At 38.4% G+C, this 25058-nt stretch overlaps 1 protein-coding gene across 2 annotated transcripts; it reads left to right on the top strand.

Annotated features, from left to right (window-relative positions):
• Positions 1-381: 381 nt before the first annotated feature.
• On the top strand, positions 382-12884 carry mogs (mannosyl-oligosaccharide glucosidase). Of its 2 annotated transcripts, none has more exons than XM_038304750.1 (5): positions 382-526; positions 3796-4153; positions 6107-6330; positions 6455-6648; positions 8759-12884. In XM_038304750.1, the coding sequence occupies exons 2-5, from the start codon at positions 3805-3807 to the stop codon at positions 10527-10529; spliced, it is 2538 nt and encodes an 845-aa protein (XP_038160678.1). In that variant the 5' UTR covers positions 382-526; positions 3796-3804; the 3' UTR covers positions 10530-12884. The 2 variants fall into 2 exon arrangements, with proteins under 2 accessions (XP_038160678.1, XP_038160679.1); XM_038304751.1 differs by having other exon boundaries at positions 407-526; positions 3799-4153.
• Positions 12885-25058: the final 12174 nt, after the last annotated feature.

Raw genomic sequence — 25058 nt, 5'->3', positions numbered from 1 at the left:
TTGAAAGAGCTGTGTCCCTGAATGTGTGCATTGTTGACTGAAGGACATCTTCTGCCTCCATTTATCTGTGTGTTAATTCATGTTAATGTGTATTTAAAGACATTTCAATTAATGAAAAAAGTTGCAGGGGGGAATATATTAAAAAGTCTAATCAACCAAAACTTTCGCGACCCCCATGCAGTACCTCCAGGGACCCCCTAGGGGTCGCGGAACCCCCTGTTGAAGACCTCCGTCTTGATTGACTCTTACTTTGAACCGATTCCTGTTGTCATTTTCCTGTGTTTGATTTTATAAAACCCTAGACAGCAAAACCAGTGGGACCCATCATGTTGAACATTTTACAACAGCCCCCTTTTGTTGTAGTTGATGATTTCTGGAAGGTGTGGGTGAATCGCTGCAACGCTTCGCTAGTACACGTCACCCTTCACTAGTACGCGTCACAGGAAGCCAGCCATCAACCAGGAAGTGGCTAGCAGGCTAGCCAGCGCAGGATCATGAGCAGCTGAGAATCAGGGTGTTTCCACAGGTCAGTCATTAGCCTTCTCAATGAACATTATGCAAGAACTGCGAAACAGAGCCGTGTTCATTAACAGTCGTGCTAAGTAATGTCGTATTTGCAAATTTGATGGTCGTAGGTGGCAAAACTTGGGTTAGCTTTTAGCGTAGCAGCGTATAAAGCATGAAAAGATAAGCTGAATCGAGTGAAGGTGCAAAACAGGTGTCTGTAACACATACTGCAACTAAAGTCAACATTTATTTAATTTTAAAGCTTTTTGGTGATAGAAACATGTAGTTTAGCCTATTAAAACCATTCTTTTTCAACATTAGCAAAGGTATATATGGCTACCAGGTGATAGAAATCACAACAGCAATATAAAATAGATATATCTGAGTTATTTATATTAAATGCAAAGACGTAACGTTTCGAGTTTTGAACAGTGGATACAATATCACTTAAAGTTAAAAGAATACATCTAACGGTTGGTATTATTTATTTTATTATTGCTTTTTCTCAAACATTGCCTATATAAGTTTTACACAAAAGGACAAATCAAAACCTAAATTTAGATGCATTAAAAACTAATTTATATCGTCAATCCCCAACATGATACATCCTAGGAGATGCAAGGTAAAATAGTGTATGAGTTTATACACAATTTGATTAAATACAGCATAGATATCGAGGTATAATAGACTGGTAGAACGAGATGCTGCACACTGCCGGCCAGCTGGTTGAAAGGTTCCTCCGTTTATTTATGCCATCTACAATGGCCTTATGAGCAATGAAAAAACTCATTTGCGATGCTCTCTCTAAAAGGACCTTTCAGATATTAAATATAGTTAACTATGTTGTTTATAACTTGTTTTTCTTCACCATTACACAATATATCCACAAATTTATGTAAATGATATGAAAAAGGTCATATTGTAAAACATTTGAAACAATAATAATAATACTGAAAGTGTTCTCTCACCTGTTTTGACACGTTTAGGAATTTAAATGGCATCCCATTGTTAATCTGTGGAGTTCACTGTGGCATATTTTGCAGCCATAAGGGTTTCAGCTCTGTCCAAGGCTGTTTAAAGGCGCTCCGCAAAGGTTTAAGAGCATGTTTATGAGTATTTTTTCCCCCAGAACCATGTTTCTGAAGTGATTTGTTGGAGGACAAGGCCTGGCTTTCAGTGTTCGGTTTAATTTATCCCAAAGTTATTCTTACAGATAGAGGTCAGGACAGTGGAGTCCACCTATTCACACTAAACCCCGAGGTCTTTATCCATTTTTCTGCCATTTTGTATGGACCTTGCTTTTTTAATATTGTGTGTTTTTTTTTTATTTTACCAACCCTTTACAGTCAAACATGGATGGTTGTCCTGGTTACCACCAAACACAAACTTGTCCATCAGTTTCCAAGATTAAGAATAACGATTAGTCTCTCCAGAGCACCTACCTTCACTGCTCCTGTTGAAGCGTGCTTTAGCTCTCTATCCGTCTTAAGCTAATCTGAAAGCTACAAGTTTTAAAGGAATAGTACACCCAAAACATGATTAGCCTTCATTTTCTACTCACCTCCATGCTGAACAACACTCTGGAGTACTTTTTTGATATCTCAAATGCATCTGGAGATCTGGGAGGCTTCTTGCTGTCTGCTGACATTCAAATAATGGAGGTCTGTGGCGCCTGAGGCAGAAAGGTCCATAAAAGTCCACAAAAAACGTGTCAATATTCCTCCATACTGCTCGTCCAATGTATTCCAAGTGTCCTGAGTGGGTAGCGTCCATAATTTACTCGAAACGAAGTCATTTAGAATGTTTTTAGAGCATAAACAGTAGTGTATAGGAGTTCCTAAAAGCGCGTTCACGAGTCTACGGAAACCGTGGCAGACCAAACCAGACGAAAGTGCACATTCAGCGTCTGCTCTGCCAATAATGCAAGCGTAGAAGAAGAAATATGCTGTTTACCTGTGCAAAGAAAGAAACAACGAAAGAAAAATGTCTGAGGACTTCAGTGTTGAGCAAGAGCATGAGTTCTTTGCCGAGCTGAATGCGCACTTTCGTCTGGTTTGGTCTGCCGCGGTTTCCGTAGACTCGTGAACGCGCTTTTAGGAAATCCTATACGCTACTGTTTATGCTCTAAAAACATTCTAAATGACTTCGTTTCGAGTAAATTATGGACGCTACCCACTCAGGACACTTGGAATACATTGGACGAGCAGTATGGAGGAATATTGACACGTTTTTTGTGGACTTTTATGGACCTTTCTGCCTCTGGCGCCACAGACCTCCATTATTTGAATGTCAGCAGACAGCAAGAAGCCTCCCAGATCTCCAGATGCATTTGAGATATCAAAAAAGTACTCCAGAGTGTTGTTCAGCATGGGGGTGAGTAGAAAATGAAGGCTAATCGTGTTTTGGGTGTACTATTCCTTTAAGGTTTCTAGGGACTGACTATGCTGACACTTTGTGACGTCTCCGCACTGCGATCGTTAGCATTCACTGCCCAACCGCCACTTTAAGAGGCTCACTAATAGGGCTGCAACTAATGATTATTTTGCAAATCGATTAATCTGTTAATTGTTTTGATTAATCGATTACTACACCTATAGCAAAAGGTTCCTTAAAGAACACTTTTTTGTGAAAGTAAACCAAAGCATATTATAGAGCTTATTGACAGATAAACAAGTTTTTAAAAAAAATACAAAATGTTAACATTTTCTTTTTACAATTCTGGTATAATTGCTGCTCTAAGTGGGTTTCTTTGTCAGCTAAAGGCATGTTTTAGAGTCTCTATACTATACTGCAATAATCGGTTAATTGATTACTAAATTAGTTGACGATTATTTCAATAAACAGTTCATCACGATAAATCCACTTAATTGTTTTAGCCCTACTCATCACCTCAATTGTAACCCATATTTTTTCTCTCAAATGTTTGTAAAAACTGCCTGCATGCCTAAAATCCTGATTGATATTTGATATCCCTGTGGACACCTGATTTGAAATATTTCTATGGCTGAGAGAAAAAGTTTGGCGTTATGTATTTTATCATACTTATCTCAGTAATCCATTCAGAAATTTTAGATCTATATTTCTTTTTTCAGTTCAATGCATCATCAAGGGATCGATACCAACTTTAACCCCATATGCTTTCAAACACCTCTGCTTTAAAAAAAAAACTCACCATTCATAATTGACTCCTTGAACATAAACTGTATCATATTAATGGTTTTGTTGTTATACCTAGAATCACTTTATTTAAAAAAAGAAGCTTGATTTTTCTCCCCTCCATCTCTTCAGAAGGCCAGGATGGGCAGGCAGAGGAAGAGGGTGGTGACAAGTGACGCTCCTCCCCATTCAAGGAGAGACGAGAGGCCCTCTGCGTTTAATCGCAAAGAGAAAAAAAAGAAAACCGATATTGGGAAAGTGTTCATCAACATCTCCATAGGGCTCTGCATATTCAGTCTTATCTGGTTCTTTTATGCCCTCTACATGCGGTCCAGCCTGTCGAAACGCGTGGTGACTCTGCATCCATCACCTCGTGTCCTCGACGCCAACAGCACCACTGCGAAAGTTTCCTCGGAGAGGTTCTGGGGCTCCTACAGGCCTCAGGTCTACTTTGGCATGAAAACGAGAAGCCCAAGGTCCATTGTGACAGGTAGGGGCCCATTCATACTTAAACACAGATTATTGAGCAGGGATATTTAAATTATGGTTAAAATCTAATTTATTTAGGTGGTGAAAATTTCAGCAGAGATTTTAAAAATGTTAAGATGCCATGCTTTTAGGAATGGTGACTAAGATTATATTATTTTGGACATCTGTACGTCATTGCTTGTGGCAGGAAATAAAATCTCTTATGCGTTTCTGAACAAATCTGTATCAATAAATCATTTACTTTAGGTTCTCTTTTTGTTTTAAAGATCAAAAACATGTTGCATAAATTACTTTAAAAAATGCATCCATTCTTGGAGTTTACATGAATTCAAAGTGAAACCAAATTCACACTGTAGATATGATTTAAAAAAAAAAAAAGGTTGTCAGGCGCTGCCATTGTAATGAAAATGTAACCAGATGTTTTAACCTATAGTGCTATTACAGTCGGGCTAGGCAACATGGAGCAAAAATTATCTCTTGACATTTTCAAGCTGAATGCTAATATATCATATTTATTTCGATGTTTCTCATTTCATGCAGTAATTTTAAAAAAGCTCGGTCCCTAATGTCACCCGGGATTTTTTTTTAACAAACCACTTTAGATCTAAAATGGGTGAAAAATAACCTACTGGCATATGTAAATGCCGGTAGGTTATTCCATCTCAGTATGAACTGCACCGTGTCATCTTAAAATCTCTATCATAAATATCTCTATTTTTAAAACTGCGCAGTTTTATATTACAGAATGATGTCCCTCTAAATATGGGAAACCCAAGGAGTACATTTGTGGAAAAAGAGAAAAAGAAAAGAAATCCAGATTTTCCAAAATGCAAATTTTCAAAACTGTCAGATTTGAATGTCTCCATAAAATTGGTTAATCCCCTAGCCCTATACTAATGTACATTAGATTATAGCATAGTGATTGAAAAACTTAGTTTTCTTTTAAAAAAATTAATATTTTACGTTTATATGATATCAGAAATTAAAAAATATACATGAATGAACATGGCGACACACGTGCCAGCCTATTGGGCTATTCTACAAACAGTTTGATGGGGGGTTGATTATAAGTATTACCTGTTTTTTCCTGTTAATCTTTTAGCTAATCATCCATTTTAGTAGACATTGTTTTCTACTAGGATAAATGGAGTTATATTTCATGTTTTCCATTATAAAACTAAATATTTATTGCATTCAGAGTTATAAAACTACAGATACGAATACAGATTTATTCAGATTTATTACTACCTGTGTAAAATTTATGTAAAAAATACACCAAAGATCAAAAAGTGCTACTGTAACATAATAATATACCTTGAGTTTTAATACCCATCTCCTGTTACAGTGGCTGTTTTTAACAGAATCTGCATTGGTGTAGCCATTTTAGAGGAACAATTGATGAACATTTCTAGCCTAAGCCTATTTGTGATGTCTGTCCCTAGGGTTTACAATTACATAAAAACAACCAATACAACACAAGATTAAAAATACAAATACCAAACAGAGTAAATGCTTTTTCAGGGTCATACTCATTAACACCTACTGATCAAAACAATAACAAAATATAACACTGGGATGATTTTAAACATACGTGCAGTCATACATGTCTGCCAAGCAGGTTCCCCTTTAGAAACTCTTCAACTGACCATAAATTAAGTTTGATATTACCTCTGCAGCTGAAGAGTTTAACCTGCAATCACAACATAGATAATAGCTCATAGAGTGAATGAAACATTTTGCCAATGAAGAAAGATTTAACCAATATAGTTTAACATCTAACAATATAACTACCGGTATGTTTTTTTTTTTAAGGATAAAACTTCATATCTTGCTGTGGCCAGATTACATGTTCTGCATTACATTTTTTATTCTTTTTTTATTTTAAAAGCTTTTCAACTTTTACATTTTTGTCTTTTGCTAGATACTGATTTATTTACTTTAATTTTTTGTGCAGGGATGATGTGGATGCGTCAGTTTTCCAACTCTGACATGAACCTTAGGCATACTTGTGAGCAAGGCGATCATTTGCAGGGCTATGGATGGCTGATGCATGACGGACTGACGTTTGGCGTCCAGGAAATTCGAGATAATGATTTCACACTGACCACTGAGTTTGTTAAGCGGATTGGTGGGGACCATGGAGGAGACTGGACCTGGAGGATCACAGCCAAACAACATGTGAGCTGTAGCTGAGCTTGTCGTGATGTTATGCATGTATATCCTTTTAATATGATGATGCTCTGAGTGTTTTCCAGTTACTATGAAAAATGTTTGATGCTTATTTAATGTTGTTGCCATACAGAGTTCTGCCCCCCAGCCTCCAGTCATATCGCTGATGTTCTACGCAGCAGCAGACACACAGGGATCGCTCCATACTCACATGGAGGAGAGGAACCGCCTGGCTTCCATCACCGGTTTCTCAGAGGAACTTGGAAACTTTAAGATCACTTTCAGAAAGCCTGTAACTGGGGAGCTATCGAGCCCAAAATATGCCAGGTAAATACTCAAGTGGAGGCAGAACTCAAAGTTACTACAATATACTTACTTAATAATTGCTATTTCTATGTTCTTTCATACCAGGAAATAAGGATAAAAAGGACTTTAAACCTATTTGTTTCTGTGAGTCAGGAATAAATCTTTAGTTTCAACAGATGGATATCTAAAGCTTGTCCCAATGAAACCCACAGAGGTCAAAAACAAACTTTTTTATTCGTGGATAAGAGAACAATAAGGCACAAATACAGAAATAAAGACTAAAGGAAAGGAAATGTTGGCATAATTATAAAAATACTTACATTTTTAAGTTGAACATTTCTAGATAGCCTAGAGATGTTACTTTAAGGAAGGAAATTTCGATTTGGGGAGGGGGCTATAGGCAAGTAGAGGATAAAACCATCTTTTATCATTCTTGAAAGAATAAAATTATATTTTATTACTATAACCTCGTGCAAATTATGGATCTTCTGTAAAATGTATCTGATAAATGTTCCTTTTTTGATATACAAAAGCAGCTATAATGTAGTTTATAACTATAGCAGCACTCTGGGTGCACACTTGCCAAAGTATTCACTCACAAAAATAACAAGTGTATTAGAGTTTTTATGTATTTAATGAAGAAGAAAAGACATGGTTCTTATCCCCTGTCTATAGCGAGAGAAAAATATGTTGTTTTGTGTCAGGTTATGCACAGAGAAATCTGTACGTAACTGGAGTTGTTTGTTGAACACAGTATGTTACACAGACAAAAATACTCCACGTTTTGATGTTGCTCTGAAATATGTATAAGAATCAAAGTTAGCTACAGTGTGACTGAAGTGGATTTAATGATGTTTTATTTGTTATCACTAGGTGATTCAGTTTAACTGTGTCTCATAGTGGCATGCTGAAAATCAATAACTCCAAAGACAAACTAGTAACTCTAACACAAGTCAGCAGATATGGCGCTTAAGAGTCCAATAACGGGTCAATATCAGTTTTGCACCTTTGGTTTAGATTGAGGTTTTGCCAAATTCTCGCAAACTCTTTGCCCAAATTCACTCTTCTGCAAGTCCCCCCTCAATTCTATTCTCTTTTTCTCTCGCCCTCCTCCTCTGATAAAGGTTTTCTTTAACTTTTTTGTTGGCTCCATCATGTCGCCCTCCCACCCAAAAGTCTACAATCACCTGTGAGAAGTGCAGCAGAAGACTTGTTGCTGCTAAATAAATGGCTTTATATTTGGCTGCTGTAAAGCTGTTTATCTCACCTCCAGGACAGAGCTGTGAGACTGCCAATGAGTCAGTGGCACAGAAACTGGTAAGTGTGGTTTTCCAACCACAGCCAGGAGGGAAGGACGACAGAACACTCAACCTTTGCATAAACATTTAGAGAACATCTAAAAAAGGGTGTTATTAAGGTAAAAATGTTGCATCTTTAAGTTCCTTCTCAAAAAAATTACGTCTTGTAAAGATAATTAATGACTATTTGCTTATGAAATATCTTACTATATTATGGTTCTTTAATAACAACAGGAATCAACATAAAAACAGCAAATGGGAATCAGCCTCAAAATGTAAATCTGTGTATTTCTAAATAAACCTCAGTGTCTCAGTTTATTAATATGAATATCATGTAGATGAATCATCTAAATGAATCATCATCATTTTTGTTCAAACGGATGCTAAAATTAGAAGAAATTGTTCATTTTAAAACAGGCCCTCTTTTAATAGTTTAAAGTTGCAGGTCGACAACCTTATATGTTATTGGAAATGTGTGTGATTACTATTCTGTCCAGGCTCTGTTGTGTGCATTTTTTTATGGATGCAGAAGCATAGCTTTGAAATGCAGTTACAGCAGCATGTACAATCATCTTTAATTCCTTCAATACTGCAAATACTACGCTTAATTTTATTCACATTTTGGTCACAAGGTGGTGGTATTGCTCCTCATGTGGTTCATTGTATGTGGCAAATGTGGCACCAGACAACAGGCACTAAATCAGCAGTTAAATGTAGTCTCTTTTTACACACCACATTCCAACACACTGACGTTCTTCATGGAGCAGAAATGTTTGTGAGAAACTATGTTCACCCTGTCGTCTTCATTAACTGGAATCATCTCTGCTTTCTAGTTACAACTACCTTCAGACTCTGTCTCCTGGCTTGGAGAAGCTGACTGATATTGTGAAGCTGAGCCTGAACCGCAGGTTTGTCTACAGCCCTCCGTCTGGTGAGAAGAGGCACTACATCGGCGTGGACACCTACAAACCCCACCACCACCAGAACCAGCAGAAACATGCTGACCCCCGGAAAGAGGGGGATTTTGTGGTCCACCAGGTTACTGTTCAGACACCTTTCCAGATTGAAGTTTTGTTTGAGTCTGGAAGCTTCACCAATCGTCCCAACCAACTTGTTGGTTCCATCATGACTCAGGAGCTGGAGAAGAGGAAAGCTGAGTTTAATTTGAAGTTTGAGAAGATTTTTGGACTAGAGAGTAAAGGTTTTAGCCAGACGCACATAAAATTTCCCAAAGCGGCGCTCAGCAACATGTTGGGTGGAATGGGTTACTTTTACGGCGAGTCTGTGGTACAGTCGGTATACAATGAATATCCTCTCCTGTACCCTGAAGGTGCTTTATTCACTGCTGTACCATCACGCTCTTTCTTTCCCAGAGGCTTCCTCTGGGATGAGGGATTTCACCAGTTGCTGCTGAGTAAGTGGGATCCCCAGCTGACCAGAGAGGCCATCGGCCACTGGTTTGACCTGATGAACATCGAGGGCTGGATCCCCCGTGAGCAGATTCTTGGAGATGAGGCTCGCAGTAAAGTCCCTGCAGAGTTTATCGTTCAGCGGAACGAGAACGCAAACCCACCTACGCTCTTCTTAGCCCTGCAGGAACTAATTGAACAGCTCACTTCAAGGTCAGATGAGGCAGTGTCTAAACCAACCCTGCCTTTCCTTCGAAGGCTCTTCCCAAGGCTTAAAACCTGGTTTGAATGGTACAATACCACACAGACGGGGCCAAAACCCAATTCCTACCGCTGGCGTGGGCGAGACAAAGACACCAACCTGTACCTCAATCCTAAAACCTTAACCTCCGGGCTGGATGACTACCCCCGGGCCTCGCATCCGTCAGCAGACGAGCGGCATGTGGATTTGCACTGCTGGATGGCCTTGTCCTCAGGCATCATGGCTAGCATAGCGCAACTTTTAGGTGAGCCCCATGAGGACTATAAACTCCAACACAATGTGCTTACAGACAACAACCTGCTGGACGACCTCCACTGGTCAGAGCAACTCCATGCTTACAGTGACTATGGCAACCACACTCAGAATGTCTCCTTGCAGCGGGAGAAGGTATACGTACCTCCCGGACAGCCTCGCCATCAGTTCCCCGTGGCACGACTGGTGCGCTCCGTACGCAGGGCCCCTAAGCTGCAGTACGTCAACGCTCTGGGTTATGTCAGCTTGTTCCCCTTCCTACTCCAAATCCTCCAGCCGGACTCGTCCAAACTGGAACATATCCTCCGAGACATGAGAGACCCCAACAAGCTGTGGACGCCCTTTGGCCTGCGCTCTCTTTCCAAGACCGATCCTCTTTACATGGAGCGGAACACAGAGCATGACCCCCCCTACTGGAGGGGACCGGTTTGGATAAATATCAACTACCTGGCAGTCAGAGCCCTCTACCACTACGGCAACACAGAAGGGCCATACCAAGAGAAGGCAGCTGCCCTGTATAAGGAACTCAGGACTAACATTATAAACAATGTTTATTCACAGTATGTTGAAACAGGGTATGTCTGGGAACAGTACAGCGACAGTACCGGCAGGGGCCAAGGAAGCCACCCCTTCACCGGCTGGTCGTCCTTGACTGTATTAATGATGGCCGAACATTATTGATATCTTTGTTGCTATGATTGAGACAGCATCGGCAAGTTTTTATTTCTGTGCTACCAGAAATGAAAACAGAAATTATATCTTTCATCATCACAAAAAAAACAACCCTTCAGTAAAATAATAGATGTGTTTCCATTTTGGAGATTATTTTACTAGGCATAAAGTACACCTTTTGCCATGCAGTTGGGCCCAGAATTATTAATACCCCTAGGAGATGAGTTATTTAATTAAGTTTTCTAATTTGATAAGAGACAGATGTCTCTCAAATAAAAGCATAATGGGTATTTATCATTGATGAGGAATTTCATTTCTTTGAAGTCCTAAACATCATCATAAATTCTAACCTCCTCCATTTATTCTGGCAGATGGAAATAAATCTAATCTGCCAGGAGTATGGATAAGTAGGGGTATAACTGAATGCAATCTTCACACATCTATACCCTTAACCTTATTAAGTTTTGGAAAATCAGGGATAGTTATTTAAAAAAATAAATATAATGGCTTTAAAAAGAAAACTTATTACGGTTAATTATCCGGTTGAAAAAGTGAAAATTATTTAGTACAGATGTATTAGTGACATGCTTCTAGTATTTGTAGTAAACTGAACCCCTTTTGCTCAGTACTAAGGAAAATCCCCAAATTAAATTTCCCTAAAAACAAGAAAATAACATTTCTAATATTTTTAATAGAAATGTGTTAGCCAACTAAAAAGTGTGTCCATGTGATGTACAATATATGCTTTAACATTTGGTCAAATTTGTAGTGGGGATTTCTGCATCATGGAGGTGATAATCCTGTAGCTCTATAGTATGAAGGGAGTCCAGGCTGGTCTAATGTGGCCTTTACCTTCTCTACATTATTGGGTCTCAATAATTGGCTTCTATGTCGTTCCAGTTTGCTAGCATATCAGTTTAGACAGGAAATTTTAATCTGGACTTCAAGCAATTTGGGTTCTTAATTTGGCCTCTTCACCCACACTCAGGAACTTTGATTTGTAAATTAAATAAACATTTAGCTTTAATCTTTAAACCGACGTCTAAAGACAACGTCTCAGTCGTTTTTCTCCTACGCCCAGGTAAGACATTTCTAACTAGGGCTGCACGATTATCACGACTGATTCTTATGACAATATTTAGCAGTATTAACATGATTTTGATTGTGAAACCCTAATTCCTACATTGTCTAAGGATTTATATTGGCATAGTAAAAAAAAAAAATGCTATTATGCTCTCTAAACACACCAATTTCTGCAGCATTTTAAATCCCAAACCTCTAAAACGAGCACAGGTTACCTCTTGTTGGCACACGTTTTTAATCACCCTTCATTCTTCCACTCAACTTTCCTATGGTATATTGAGACGCTGCAATCAGGCAGCTTCTTTTGTAATGACCTAAGACTTCTTCTGGAGGGCGTTGGTGAGAGAAAAAAAACCATCAAGTCGGCAGCCTTTATTGTGATCTTGTGTTCATAACACAGCTGTAACACATCTTTTTTAATTTGTCAAATAAAAAAAAAAGTTATGTAACTAAAGTAAATATAAATGTAAATATTTCTGTCTCTAAGGCGTAATCACCAAAATCAGTGGTAAAGACATCTCTGTGGCTTAGGAATCTGTTTTTTACTTTTAAATTACTGACTTTTTATTTCAGTTTTTTCAGTAATTTGAAATGTGGGTGCAAGTCAAGATTTCACGGTGGTTTTATTTATTGAACAAGGATGAAGCCAAAATGGAAAAGGTACTGAAAAGTTAACACACACTGGAAATCATACAAACAGTTGAAATTTTGATGTGCTAAACTGAAACATGTCTTTGAGACCTGAAGCAGTATCTCATCCATGTTTACACCATCCGTCCATTCTTACGGATTCCCAAGCCTTTCAGACCGGAGGGGACAAACGGCTCACCCCCCACAGGGCTCTGACTGCCCCAGGGACCTTTCAAACCCTTTAAAATAAAAATGTGTTATTTTTAACTCTTACAGTGTAAATACAAACATATTGACATCTTCATCTACATTCACACTATGTGCCATTTTAAGACAGGCGCCTTTCTTAATGCAAGTCTACTTGAACAGATCCAAGGGCAGTTTTCAATGGGCAGCTGGTTATAACGTTTGAGGATTTTGAGTTCTATTATTTGGGCAAAATTGGGGATATCCTGTAACTGTGCCATTTTCTTTTCAGTGCGTGTTGCTCTGTTGATTCTATGTTTGTTTAATCAGACTTTCTGAACAAAGACTGTAAAATGACTTTCTTCACACAACAGCAGAGATTTGGTGTGCTCTGGTTTATTTGGCAAGGGAAAAAAGCCCTGAAGTATTTCCTTTTTTTGTTAAAACAATAAATGGATAAATATGTGTGGCCAGTCTTTGTACTTCTTTTGTGACTGAAGTGTACTACCATTGTTGTAAGCATATCAGAAATGTTATCTTTAATAATTTGCTGCCATGTTGGCCTCCATTGCTCCCCTTTAGGTTAGTAGTAAATTTGAGAAAGATGAGTAACTCATAAAATGATGACATTTTCAGAGAATAGGAGGTGTGTTTTAGGCTGTTTAATAGTTGATCTGCTATTGTTTGCTGAAACAATCTGATCAACCTCATTGTCTCTTGAAGTAAACCTGCAATTAGCTTGATAACCTACACCTGGCTTGATGTAGCTGCACCCATGGGACCTGGGTTGACCTTTGTAGAGCAGATGAAGCCAGGACACACTCCTCCTGCTCAGTTAAGCCTGTCTCTTATCTCATCCTGAAAATTTCTGAGTTCAGCTATTGTGGAATAGTAAATTAAAAGTGAATTATCAACTAATATTATCTAATAAAAATTTGAGCTAAGCATATAAGAAGACTACTACTCTGTTCGAAAACCTAGGACGCATCCTTAGAAGACCGGATTCGAAGGCCGATTACGTCATAGCGAGGCGCCGAGGTCTGGTCGGATTCCAAGAGTCCTCGTTATGCGCATAGATATCCATAATAAAGGCTAGATGTCTCGTCCGCGCTGCTGGCCAATGGGGGTCGACGTCCGCACGTGGCGGCCATCTTGCCACAGGCAGCTCGCTCATTCGTAACATTGGGTGCGTCTCAATTCGCAGGCTGCGTACTTGGTAGTACGCATTTTGAGGCCGGTGACGTCACAACGCTGCGCGGAGGCCGTCCCATTTGGCAAAAATTCTGAGGACGCTTAAAATGCAGCCTCAAAATGCGTCCTCCTTTTCCCCGAATTCTAAGAAGCATCCCGCTGCAGCCTGCGGGAAGGCACATCAAGGACAGCCATATTGGAAATTCTTCTTCTTCTTCTGCTTTTCATTAATGGCGGATTGCAAGTAACTTTTAGGTGCATACCGCCACCTACTGTACACGAGTGTGTAGCAACATTTTCTCTACATTTATTAAATTCTATTTATTAATCTTTTGTTTTTAAGAAAAGTAAATAAAGCTTTCCTTACTCTATAAATATCCATTATGTTTCCTTCATTTCCTAATATTCCTTTAAAGGTACACTATGCAACCGGTGTTGATTTTCCAGCGAGACTCCCCCCAGAGGGCGAAAGTAAAAGTGCACTGTCGTAAATATGCACAGCTGTTCTCCTGGTTTCTCCGTCAAGCCAGGCGCGGTTGTTTTGAGCTTAGCAGACAGGCGAACGCAACGAATGACTAATGCTGCGTTCACACCGCAGCTGGCGCGACAGAAGCAGCGAGTTTACATGCAAAGTCAATGGTTGACGCGCGTCAAGGCGCAGCAAAGGAGCAGCAGGCCCAGCGCGTCTGAGCAGCTGAAGCAGGGAGAGAGACACAGCGCTGATGATCAGAGGCTATGATCTCTCTCCTCTTAAACAGTTTATTGACGCCTAAATTAACTTAAAATGCAGAAATCTGCCGGCAGAATATGCAGTTTGGATTATTTAGATGAAAAACACCTACCAGCTGCCGCGGTGAACCGCGAGGACGTGACCTGGCCAGAGGCTGCTGATGAAGGGGTTCCTTCTGTCGGCGCACCGCTGGTATGTGGGGGTCTGAGCGGCTCCGACAGAAAAAATATTGAAGGCAGGATAATAATCTGAATGAACTGACGGCACTGATTACGTTTTCAGGTGTATTTTCTCATTTAAACACATATTAAAACTACTTTATTCCAAATGATCACAGCAAATATAGCTGCAAGGCAGAGAAAGGATAGTGAAGCTCCGCCCAACGCGCGTCAGACACACTTTTGCATCGCACAGCCAGAGCGTCAGAACTAACTGGTTCAAGCAGCAAAAATGAAGCAGCAGACATGATTTTGCTGCTTTTGCTGCGCGAACGTAGCATAACTGCACAAGGATCGCCACTGTGCTAGCAACGAGAATGTTTTTAACTGGGGGGTGTAGCAGTTCTCGGCTGTAAAGCAAGACTGACTCTCACGAGACTTCTGAGCCTGTGGGTGCGGGTCGGTGCTCCTGCAATTGCAAGTGCAGTATTTCCCCCACAGACCACCAGGGCGGCCGAGAATACCTTTGTTCAACCTGAAATGACTCATTTAATCATCCAAAACGTTATGGAACACATTAATTAACTGAAAAATGTTGCATAGTGTGCCTTTAAGACTCACTTCTTTTCCTGTCCTTCCAACAATTCTTTTCAGATTTTCTCTTTCAGATTCATATGTTCTACAGTTCATTAATACATGTTCTACATTTTCTTTCTCTCCACATCCTTCACATTTATCATTACTTTTCTTCCCTATTAAATGTAAAGTGTCATTTAAATAGGTGTGTCCTACTCTTAATCTAGTCATAATTATTTCTTCCCTTCTGTTTCTCTCATCAATATTTCTAATCAAGTGGGAATGCTTATGCATTCCCACTTATTGTTGTTCACCTAAAAATTTTCTGACTCTAACTAGTCCCGCAGTTTTCAACCGATTTCAACAATTTTGGTATGAAAACGTTCAGCTTATTCAGGAGAATTGTGCTATGTCTTTTGGTAAAGATATTTTTTGTAGTTTTCGCAATATTCTGCTTTTTCTGCGTTTTTTTTGTCCCATTGAAATGCATGTAGAATTCTTAGATTTCTGCTAAATTCAGCTAAAACTTTATCATCTTCGACCTTTAACTACTTCAGCATACTTTCAGCTAGAAACACCATTCAACTTTTAAAATGTTTCCGTGTCTTTCTGCTATTACTGTTTAACTCAGCTTTTTGCTAACTTTTAAAGTTTTGCTTCAGTGAAGCTTCAAACTTTTAAAGAAAATTTAAAGATTTTCAGATTTATAATGGAAGTCTATGGACGGAATTCTTCAACTGCTAGAGTGCGTGCTCTAGCTTTTGAGCTGTTCTAGTTTTTCCGAACAAATTCTTCTCACTCCCCCATTTTTCACTCAATTGAAATAAATTATACATCGAAACGTAGGGATTTTTGTCAGGATTTAGGAAATGTAACCCTCATTTGTGTGGCGTTTACGGTTTTCCGACAGTTTGGCCCAGACCACGAAGAAGTCCACACATCCTCCATAGAAATCCAATGAGAGCTCTCTGAAAATCCGAACTGAAAATTCAAAACAACAGACTTTTTCGTATCGCTGCCATTTGGGAACCGTACGACGTAGCAACATGAGCCTTGTGGAAGTTGTTCCTCAGACCTTCCTAGCACTCACATTGAAGGAAGTGTGTCGATATCTTTTATCGTTTAGCTAGGAAAAAGGTTTGTTCAGGGGTAACAAATCTGTCCGAACCCCAAAATCAAGATTTTGACAATTATACACTTTTTTACATCGTCACCACGCCTAGACCAAATATTGTAGAAATATGAAAGTTACACCAGTTGTAGTCCAAAGATTGCTGACGCTCACGGTGAAAGAACTTTTTGAATGCCTTTTACGGTTTTGGCTCACCGCTCGTTTGTTCGGAGGGAAAGTTTTGCTTTTGAGACTTCTGCTCTACCATTGAGCTGCATGTTATTTAATGAGACCAGCAGGATTTATAAACCTTTATATTTCTCCTTCCCATTAAGGCTGTGAATGAGCTACATCCATGAAAGTTACCCCAATTGGAGACAAAGGATAGCTGTCGCTTAGACTGAAAGAATTTTTTGGATACCATTTACGGTTTGTCTTCAGCACTCATTTGTTCGGTGCTGCTATTCCCATTCAAAAAAGCCTGAGAGGAAAGGAACGAAAGTGATGCGCATGTCTCACTGTCACTGACAGGCTCGTTAACGTCGTCAAGGTAACCGTGCTTCAAAGAGATTTGACCTCCACCACTTTAAACAGCACATTTTAATCTAATGGAGGGAGACTACACTGATATAACATTAGGAAGTGGATACAATATGACTACTGACCATGACCCTTCCCTTCACACGCAACCCTGATAGACTTTCAAAATAAGACTCCTGGGACCCTTCAAAATAAAAGCTCCTACATTAAACTCATATTTTTTTCCCAGCATATCGCTCAACATTATGACCCAAACTCAACCACTTTTTTTTTAATTACACTTAAGGGGGGTTTTCAAAACACACCCCACAGCAAATTTCAAAATAAAAGCCTCCCACTGCCCCTTCATCTCCTTTCCTAATAACAGTGGAAAAGAGTGATATAATGATTGGAAAGTCATCAAGTATCATTGCTGGGTCTGACCCTTTTCTCAACACACAACCCTGCTAGACTTTCAAAATAAGACTCCAGTGACCCTACAAAATAAAAGCCTCTATGTTATACTCGTGCAGTATTTGATGCAAATGGCTCAGCATTATGACCCAAACTCTACCAGCTTGTTTCTATTAGACTCTAGGAACCTTTTCAAAACATACCCGAGAGCGAATTTCACAATAAAAGTCTCCCATTTACGCTCTAATACAGCATCTATTCACCTAATAACATGGAAAACCAGTGATTTCATATTTAGAAATGGATGCTATATCACTGCTGGGCATGACCCTTCCCTTGACACACATACATGATGGACTTTTGAAATAAGACTAAAGGAACTCAGGCCTTCAATCCGATTATTTGTGTCCATGTAAACGTAGCTATTGTAATAAAGCATGTGCTAACCTCGTAACATGCAGCCTAAGCCTGCCAATGGTGCTGTCATCAACACAGCGGCTCGTAACATGCAGGTTAAATTTTTTTGATAAATTCAGCTCCTTAAGTGGTATTAGCTCTCTTTCTATAAGCTTCTCTCTCTGTCCTTCCTCTGCTTCTCATGGTCAGTCTTGCACATAGGTTTGTAGATTTTCAATCCTCTAAGGATGACACTGTTTTCTTTATGCTGATCAACCGACACATTTTAAATAATTTTCCAATTGTTTTGCCAAGTCTTGACATTTCCACATATGATTTCAAAATGTTAATACTTATTCAATATCATCGTCCTCAACATTTTACTTCCCATCCTTAAGCTACTAATTTTTTCTTCAACCAGATAAGATTAAAGTTTTTCTTTGTAATTTCTTTTCTACTTCAGCTAATTTCATACTTTTCAGCCTATGTTGTGAACTTTGGCTTCATTCTGCTCTGTTTCTGGACAGGAATTAAGCTTTTCTGTTTGCTGCTAATTCATAACACGCCTGACATGTTTCTGGAAAGTAGGTAAACCCCCCTTCAAAATTTCTTTATACATTTTTCTAGAAACTTGGGAGACATTATATTAAGACCCTTCTAGTGCCCACATTCAAGACATTTGTTGATATCATGTATGGTTTGGCTGTGCAGCTTTTAAGATGAGTTTGTTTCTGCCATTTTACTGCCAAATGATTCTACCCTACAAAATCTTCAGATGATTCAATTGTTTTCTGCAGTTTGAAGTTTCTGATGACTTCCCATCACATTTTCATATGTTCTTCAGGTAATTTCAGCTTTTTTCATTCAGCAAAAGCATTCCCACTTTGATGTTTCTCCGAAACAGCTTTTTCTAGTTAGTACTGACTTTTGCACTTTATATAATTTTCTCCCTTTCTTATCTTCTTTCTACCTTTTTTGCCATTCTTTTATTTCTTTCATTTTAATACATGATTTCCCTTTCCCGAAAGGAATTATCATCTTCATTGTCATTTCTAAAGCCCTTTTTGCTAATTTATCAGCTTTTTCATTTCCTTTAACCCCTTCGTGAGCTGGAACCCAGCAGAACCAGACATTAATGCCACCTCTATATAATCTAAATAAACTATGCATAATTTCTAATACTAACTCTTTCCTATTATTTCCTTCTCCCTGGATACTTTCTAACACTGCTTTAGAGTCTGTACATATCACCACCCTGTCTGGTCGAACCTCCTCTACCCACTGTAAGCTTAATATAACTGCCATCCCATATTGGAAATGCTGACCGCTCTTGCCTATAGGCGCTGGCGAGAGAAATGGCCAAAAAAATTTGTTATGTCACATGGTATGTCTGTCACGTGGTATGTCCTTTTTATTTTTAAATCTTTATTAAATTTTCAGATGTTAAAATAACATTAGTAACAAACAGTCTAAAATAAACAACAATAAGGAATTATTATGAAGATGTATTTATCTATCCTCAAACCCTATGAAAAACAAATGTCATAAAATGTAAATTAAATTAGTAGTTTAGATACAAATGTACATTACATTGAGGACACATTTATCTATCCAATAATTATCATACACGCACACTTATCCCTATAATGGTGTCGTTAGGGCTGGTGCAGTGGATTCTGGACAGATTCCCAGTCCATCGCAGATTAAGAAAAAATCTATCCATCAAATTTCTGACCCGCTTAATCCCTCATGGGGTCGCGGGGGTTGCTCGTGCCTATCTCCAGCGTTGATTAAGAAAAGCAATATAACCAAATACTTGCTGGTGCGGAAGTTCAAATAATAATATAATATCAGTAGACCCCAACAGGATTTATCCTCTAAAAGACTACCTAAAAAAGGTTAAACCTGATATTCCTGTGAACTGCACTTTTTGTGATCTTCTCCCAGAAACTGTAACACATTTGTTTTGGTTGTGTCCATACTCTAAGACGTTTTGGTTACACTTTTGCAACTATGTGAATTCAAATGTTATGAAAAATGTTCAGCTTCATTGGAAAAACATTTTATTTGGCTTTCAACTGCAAAGTAAAATGTTTCCCAAACCTTTCCTTATCAATCTTTTAATTTTGTTGGCCAAATTTCACTTGCATAAATTTCTAAAAAAAAAAACCGGACTTTAAAGCTTATTTAATAGAAGTCAAACAATATTTTCATACAATTCATCTTTCTTCTCATCAGACAGCTCAAAAAACCATAACAATCTGTTCCCAACTAGAAATTCTGGACAACTTAATGTTGTAAAAGATATATTTATTTGTATAATACATACACATATATATATGACACTCCCCAGCGCATATGTTTGTATAATTGCTTGTTTTTTTTCTCCTAACTGTACTTGTTTATTGTGACATACGCCCTGGCATATTTATTTGTTTGTTTGTTTGTTTATATATTGTTGTGTGACTTTAAGTGAAAAAAAAAAAAAAAATCAGTAGTAGCAATGCGGGATTGGCTGTCGCGGCGCAGGAATTACGGCCGCCATATTGGGGCGGTCGACCTGCTACTCAAACATGCTGATTCAAGCTGAACACACTAATGATGCCTCAGCACTGTGCGGCGTATTTTTGTTTAAATTTACAGACTATTTACGTCAGGGCTCGAGGGATAACTTTTCACAATTAAGATGAAAACATATCTTTACATATATCTTTATATAATCCCTGCCCTGTTACGTCAGCATTTCCAATATGGCTGTCCTTGATGTGGGCGGGGTTTGATGTCAAGCCCCGCCTTCCCGCAGGCTGCAGCGGGATGTACTTGCGAATTCTGAGGATGCATCTCTACCGTCCTTAGTGGCCTCGCCTCCCACTAGATTTCCCGAGGTGCTTTGCGCGCTTTTTTTTTTTTTTTTTTTTTTTTTAGTTGAAGAAAAAGAAGAAGAAGAAAGTCGGATTTTCTTCAAATTACGGACAACCGAAAGCAGCAGCAGCGTTGACAGTAGTGCGGAGAACACCTTTAAATGTAAGTAGTTTTTTTTTTTTATGAACATCTATTAAAATACATGACGGTAACGGAGCCACCGGGATGTGTAGGAGCAGCTAAAGCTAAAGCTTAGAGCTAACCTGTTGATACGTGATGCTCATCAACAATTAAAAGCCTTCATACAAATGTCATTATTTTTTATTTTAACCTACATCTTACTGTACTGATAGCCGTAGCCCTCACAAATCTGATCTATTTATTCTCATACAGTTTATTACAAAGTATTAGAGCTGTTAAAGCTTAATGCAGCCGAAGAAATAACATTAGTCCAGCTGTACTGGGCTGTTAATACTGCAAACGTTTTGTTTTAATACTCAATAATGTATAGTTTATTTACAGTACAGTATAATAAGGTTTAAAGTATAATTCGCTTGAAGAACAATACAGGCGTAATTATACAGAACAGTCATTTTGCCTGTTGACTTAACAGAAATATGCTTTACATGTCATTTTGTTCCAGGGAGCAGACAGAGGAGTGGATAAAATGACCTCTTCATCATCGGGGCCAAAAATACTGCTGCAGTCGGATGGAGGGAAGAGTTGAGGCAGAATTCCATCTACATGTTGCATTTCTATGTAAAAGTCACACAAGTTAAAAGAAGTCCTGTTCAAACACCAACGTACAAATATAATCTTTTGATCACATCAAATGATGCTCAGATGCCACTTTTTGTAAATCTCATATTTGTGATAGAAGTGATCCTTGTGTGGGACAACTTAGAAAAAAAAAATACAAAGTATGTTCAGGTTTGGATAATGTATTGAAACACACACACACACATATATATATATATATACATATATATATGTATATATATGTATGTATGTGTGTAGGGAAATTACATCTTTCATTTATTATATTCATGTTAATTTACACTTTGAGTAAGCTTGAAAAAGTCTCCAGGTTACCATTCCAGTCTTTTTCTGTAGAATTTCATTAATCCATCCAAATCATGAAACATTCCTTTTTTCTAGCTTTAAATGAAACACTACAGAAAATAGCATCTGTTGACACACATTGTTTTCCTCTACTATAGGAATGCAAAGATTCTTGGACAGGGCAGGGGGTCAGTGGGAATCCTACTGCTGCCACCTGGCCCTGGTTTTTCCTCATGGATGAGGTATTAGGACAGAGGCCCTCTGTTGCCCCACCTGTCCTAATTGCCTCCATCCCTGAGGAAACACCAGGGCTAGATGCTGCAGAGGCTGGGCAGCATCAGGGTGAAGATGAGGAAGAGAATGAGGATGAGAGAGGAGGGAAAGGAGGAAGAGAAGAAGGAGTGACGAGTTGGTGGATTTAATCAGGGAGGAGATGAGATGGCAGAGGGAGGCCGGAAAGGATGGACAGATTATTTCATTTATTGGAGAGGATGGTGGACAGATGTTATTATTTTTTTGGTGTTTTTTTTTTTAACAAGTTGAAGTTCTGTGTTGCTGTTATGGTTAAATTAAATTATTAAATTGTTTATAAAAGTTATTGCTGTCGGTGTGTTCTTAAAGTCTTTTAACCTTTTTACATGATCTGTTTCATCACTTCTTTGTAATTTAAGTAAACTTAGAACAACTTCTCAGTGACATCAGTTTATTTTTAGAGAAGCAAGTATTTACAATAAACTATTAAACATTTTTAACTATTGACATTAGATTTTAAAATTAACTACTACAACTATTTACAAAAGATATACAGTAAATATTACTAGAGAACATATATATATATAATTGTGACTGAGCAGGAGTCCCTGGTGGTGCTGGACTGGATGGGATGCCACACAGATGAGTTTGGAGTCTTCTGACTGCGAGTGGGACATCATCTGGTGGGTGGGGGTTGCCTCTCTCCACTGCTGATCCAATCGATGGCTGCCATGTTACTAAAAATGTTCAAGAAGACGCAGAAAATAATGACTTTACTAAAACTGTTTTTATAACCCTGAAATGAGAACAGCTAAAATGTGATTCTACTTGCCATCTAAATGTAACGGTGGTCGGGTAGACCCTCCTCCAGGGCAGACACCTCGGCAGACAGCTGGTCCCGCCATGGAGCATCACTGACTGCCTCCTACACGTTCTCCCCCTCCTCATCCTCTGGCATGTCGTCCTGCTCTTCATCCTCTGGGGCTGTTATGACCTGTAGAAAAAAAAAGAAAAAAATATTTATTTTTATTCAGTCATCTATCTTTTTTTTCTCCTTATCTTTATTACATGATTTATTAGAAATTAAATTTTACTTCATCTAGATCCACTATTTAACTTAGTTTTTTCGTTTTTATATTTTGATTTTTTTTCCTGTATTATGTTTATATATATATATATATATATATATATATATATATATATATATATATATATATATATATATATATATATATATATATATATATATATATAAAATTGCAAATAAAACCAGGCAGTAAGGGGATAACAATTTAGACAAAAATGATTTATTTCTCAACAGTTTGGCTTCTCAACACAACATTAGTAATGGTGAAAGTAGTGATTTAAGTCAGTTATTTACAGGGTTTGTACACATTTAAGTATTCAATTCAAATTACTAAAGTTACAAACAAATAAATCACAAACTTACAAATAAATATAAAACTTGATATTTAAACATATTCATCAATCTGCTGACAAGCGTTTATTTAATAGCTGGTATATTCTGATCATTAGCAGGCCCTGTGGGTTAGAATAATAGCAGGTAGATCTTACCTCTCCACTGCGCTCTGCCAGCCTGAGAAAAATCCGTCGCCGGTTTTGCTGCCGCCGAAGCCGTCAAAGCGACTCTCCTCCTCCAATAACAAGTAAATAAAAAAAATAAAAATTTCCATATCTATTTTTTTGTTGTTTCTTTCCGTATTTCTCGAGCTGTCGGATTTTGTTTCGCGCTGTGTTTGGGGTAAACGTGATGACGTCGTGTCGCAACCAGGGAGTGCTCCAAAGGCTAGACCGTCCCATTTACCAACGGCTGAGGATCCTCCGGAGCAGCCTACCAAGTCTGGGTCCTCCGGAGGCTAGGTAGGCTGCGTCCTCGGAAGTACGGAGCCTGCGAATTGAGACGCAGCCATTGTGTTTTAAAGGCGCATGTACTGAAATAACCATAACTTCCTCTATTGTCTAACGATTCTCAAACTGTTTGGTTTGTTAAACAAAAGTCAGACATGTAGTTATGATACTGCACACTTATGAATAATTATAACCATGGAATTTCATATGAAAAGAACATTGAATAGAACATACAGGTGCAATAAATATACACATGCACAAGGTATTTATGTTAAATCGATATATGCTATTAAAACTCAGTGTACTGAATGGCAACATGATATATAGATATATCTATAGATATCTATATATATATAAATATGTGTATATATATATATATATAAATATGTGTATATATATATAAAAATATCTATACATAAATGTGTATATATATATATATAAATATGTATATATATATATAAAAATATGTATATATATATATATAAAAATATGTATATATATATATATATATAAAAATATGTATATATATATAAATATGTATATATACATATTTATATATATATATTTTAATATGTATATATATATATATATATACACATTTATATATATATATATATTAATATGTATATATATATATATATATACATACACTATATTGCCAAAAGTATTTGCTCACCCATCCAAATTATTGGAATCAGGTGTTCCAATCACTTCCATGGCCACAGGTGTATAAATTCAAGCACCTAGGCATGCAGACTGTTTTTACAAACATTTGTGAAAGAATGGGTCGCTCTCAGGAGCTCAGTGAATTCCAGCGTGGAACTGTGATAGGATGCCACCTGTGCAACAAATCCAGTCGTGAAATTTCCTCGCTCCTAAATATTCCACAGTCAACTGTCAGCTGTATTATAAGAAAATGGAAGTGTTTGGGAACGACAGCAACTCAGCCACGAAGTGGTAGGCCACGTAAACTGACGGAGCGGGGTCAGCGGATGCTGACGCGCATAGTGCGAAGAGGTCGCCAACTTTCTGCAGAGTCAATCACTACAGACCTCCAAACTTCATGTGGCCTTCAGATTAGCTCAAGAACAGTGCGCAGAGAGCTTCATGGAATGGGTTTCCATGGTCGAGCAGCTGCATCCAAGCCATACATCACCAAGTGCAATGCAAAGCGTCGGATGCGGTGGTGTAAAGCACGCCGCCACTGGACTCTAGAGCAGTGGAGACGCGTTCTCTGGAGTGACGAATCGCGCTTCTCCATCTGGCAATCTGATGGACGGGTCTGGGTTTGGCGGTTGCCAGGAGAACGGTACTTGTCTGACTGCATTGTGCCAAGTGTAAAGTTTGGTGGAGGGGGGATTATGGTGTGGGGTTGTTTTTCAGGAGCTGGGCTTGGCCCCTTAGTTCCAGTGAAAGGAACTCTGAATGCTTCAGCAAACAAGACATTTTGGACAATTCCATGCTCCCAACTTTGTGGGAACAGTTTGGAGCTGGCCCCT

The sequence above is a fragment of the Cyprinodon tularosa genome, unplaced genomic scaffold (assembly GCF_016077235.1).
Source record: "Cyprinodon tularosa strain WSP-4 unplaced genomic scaffold, ASM1607723v1 ctg540, whole genome shotgun sequence".
In the NCBI taxonomy this organism is placed as follows: domain Eukaryota; kingdom Metazoa; phylum Chordata; class Actinopteri; order Cyprinodontiformes; family Cyprinodontidae; genus Cyprinodon; species Cyprinodon tularosa.
This window is presented reverse-complemented; position numbering and strand designations above follow the sequence as displayed.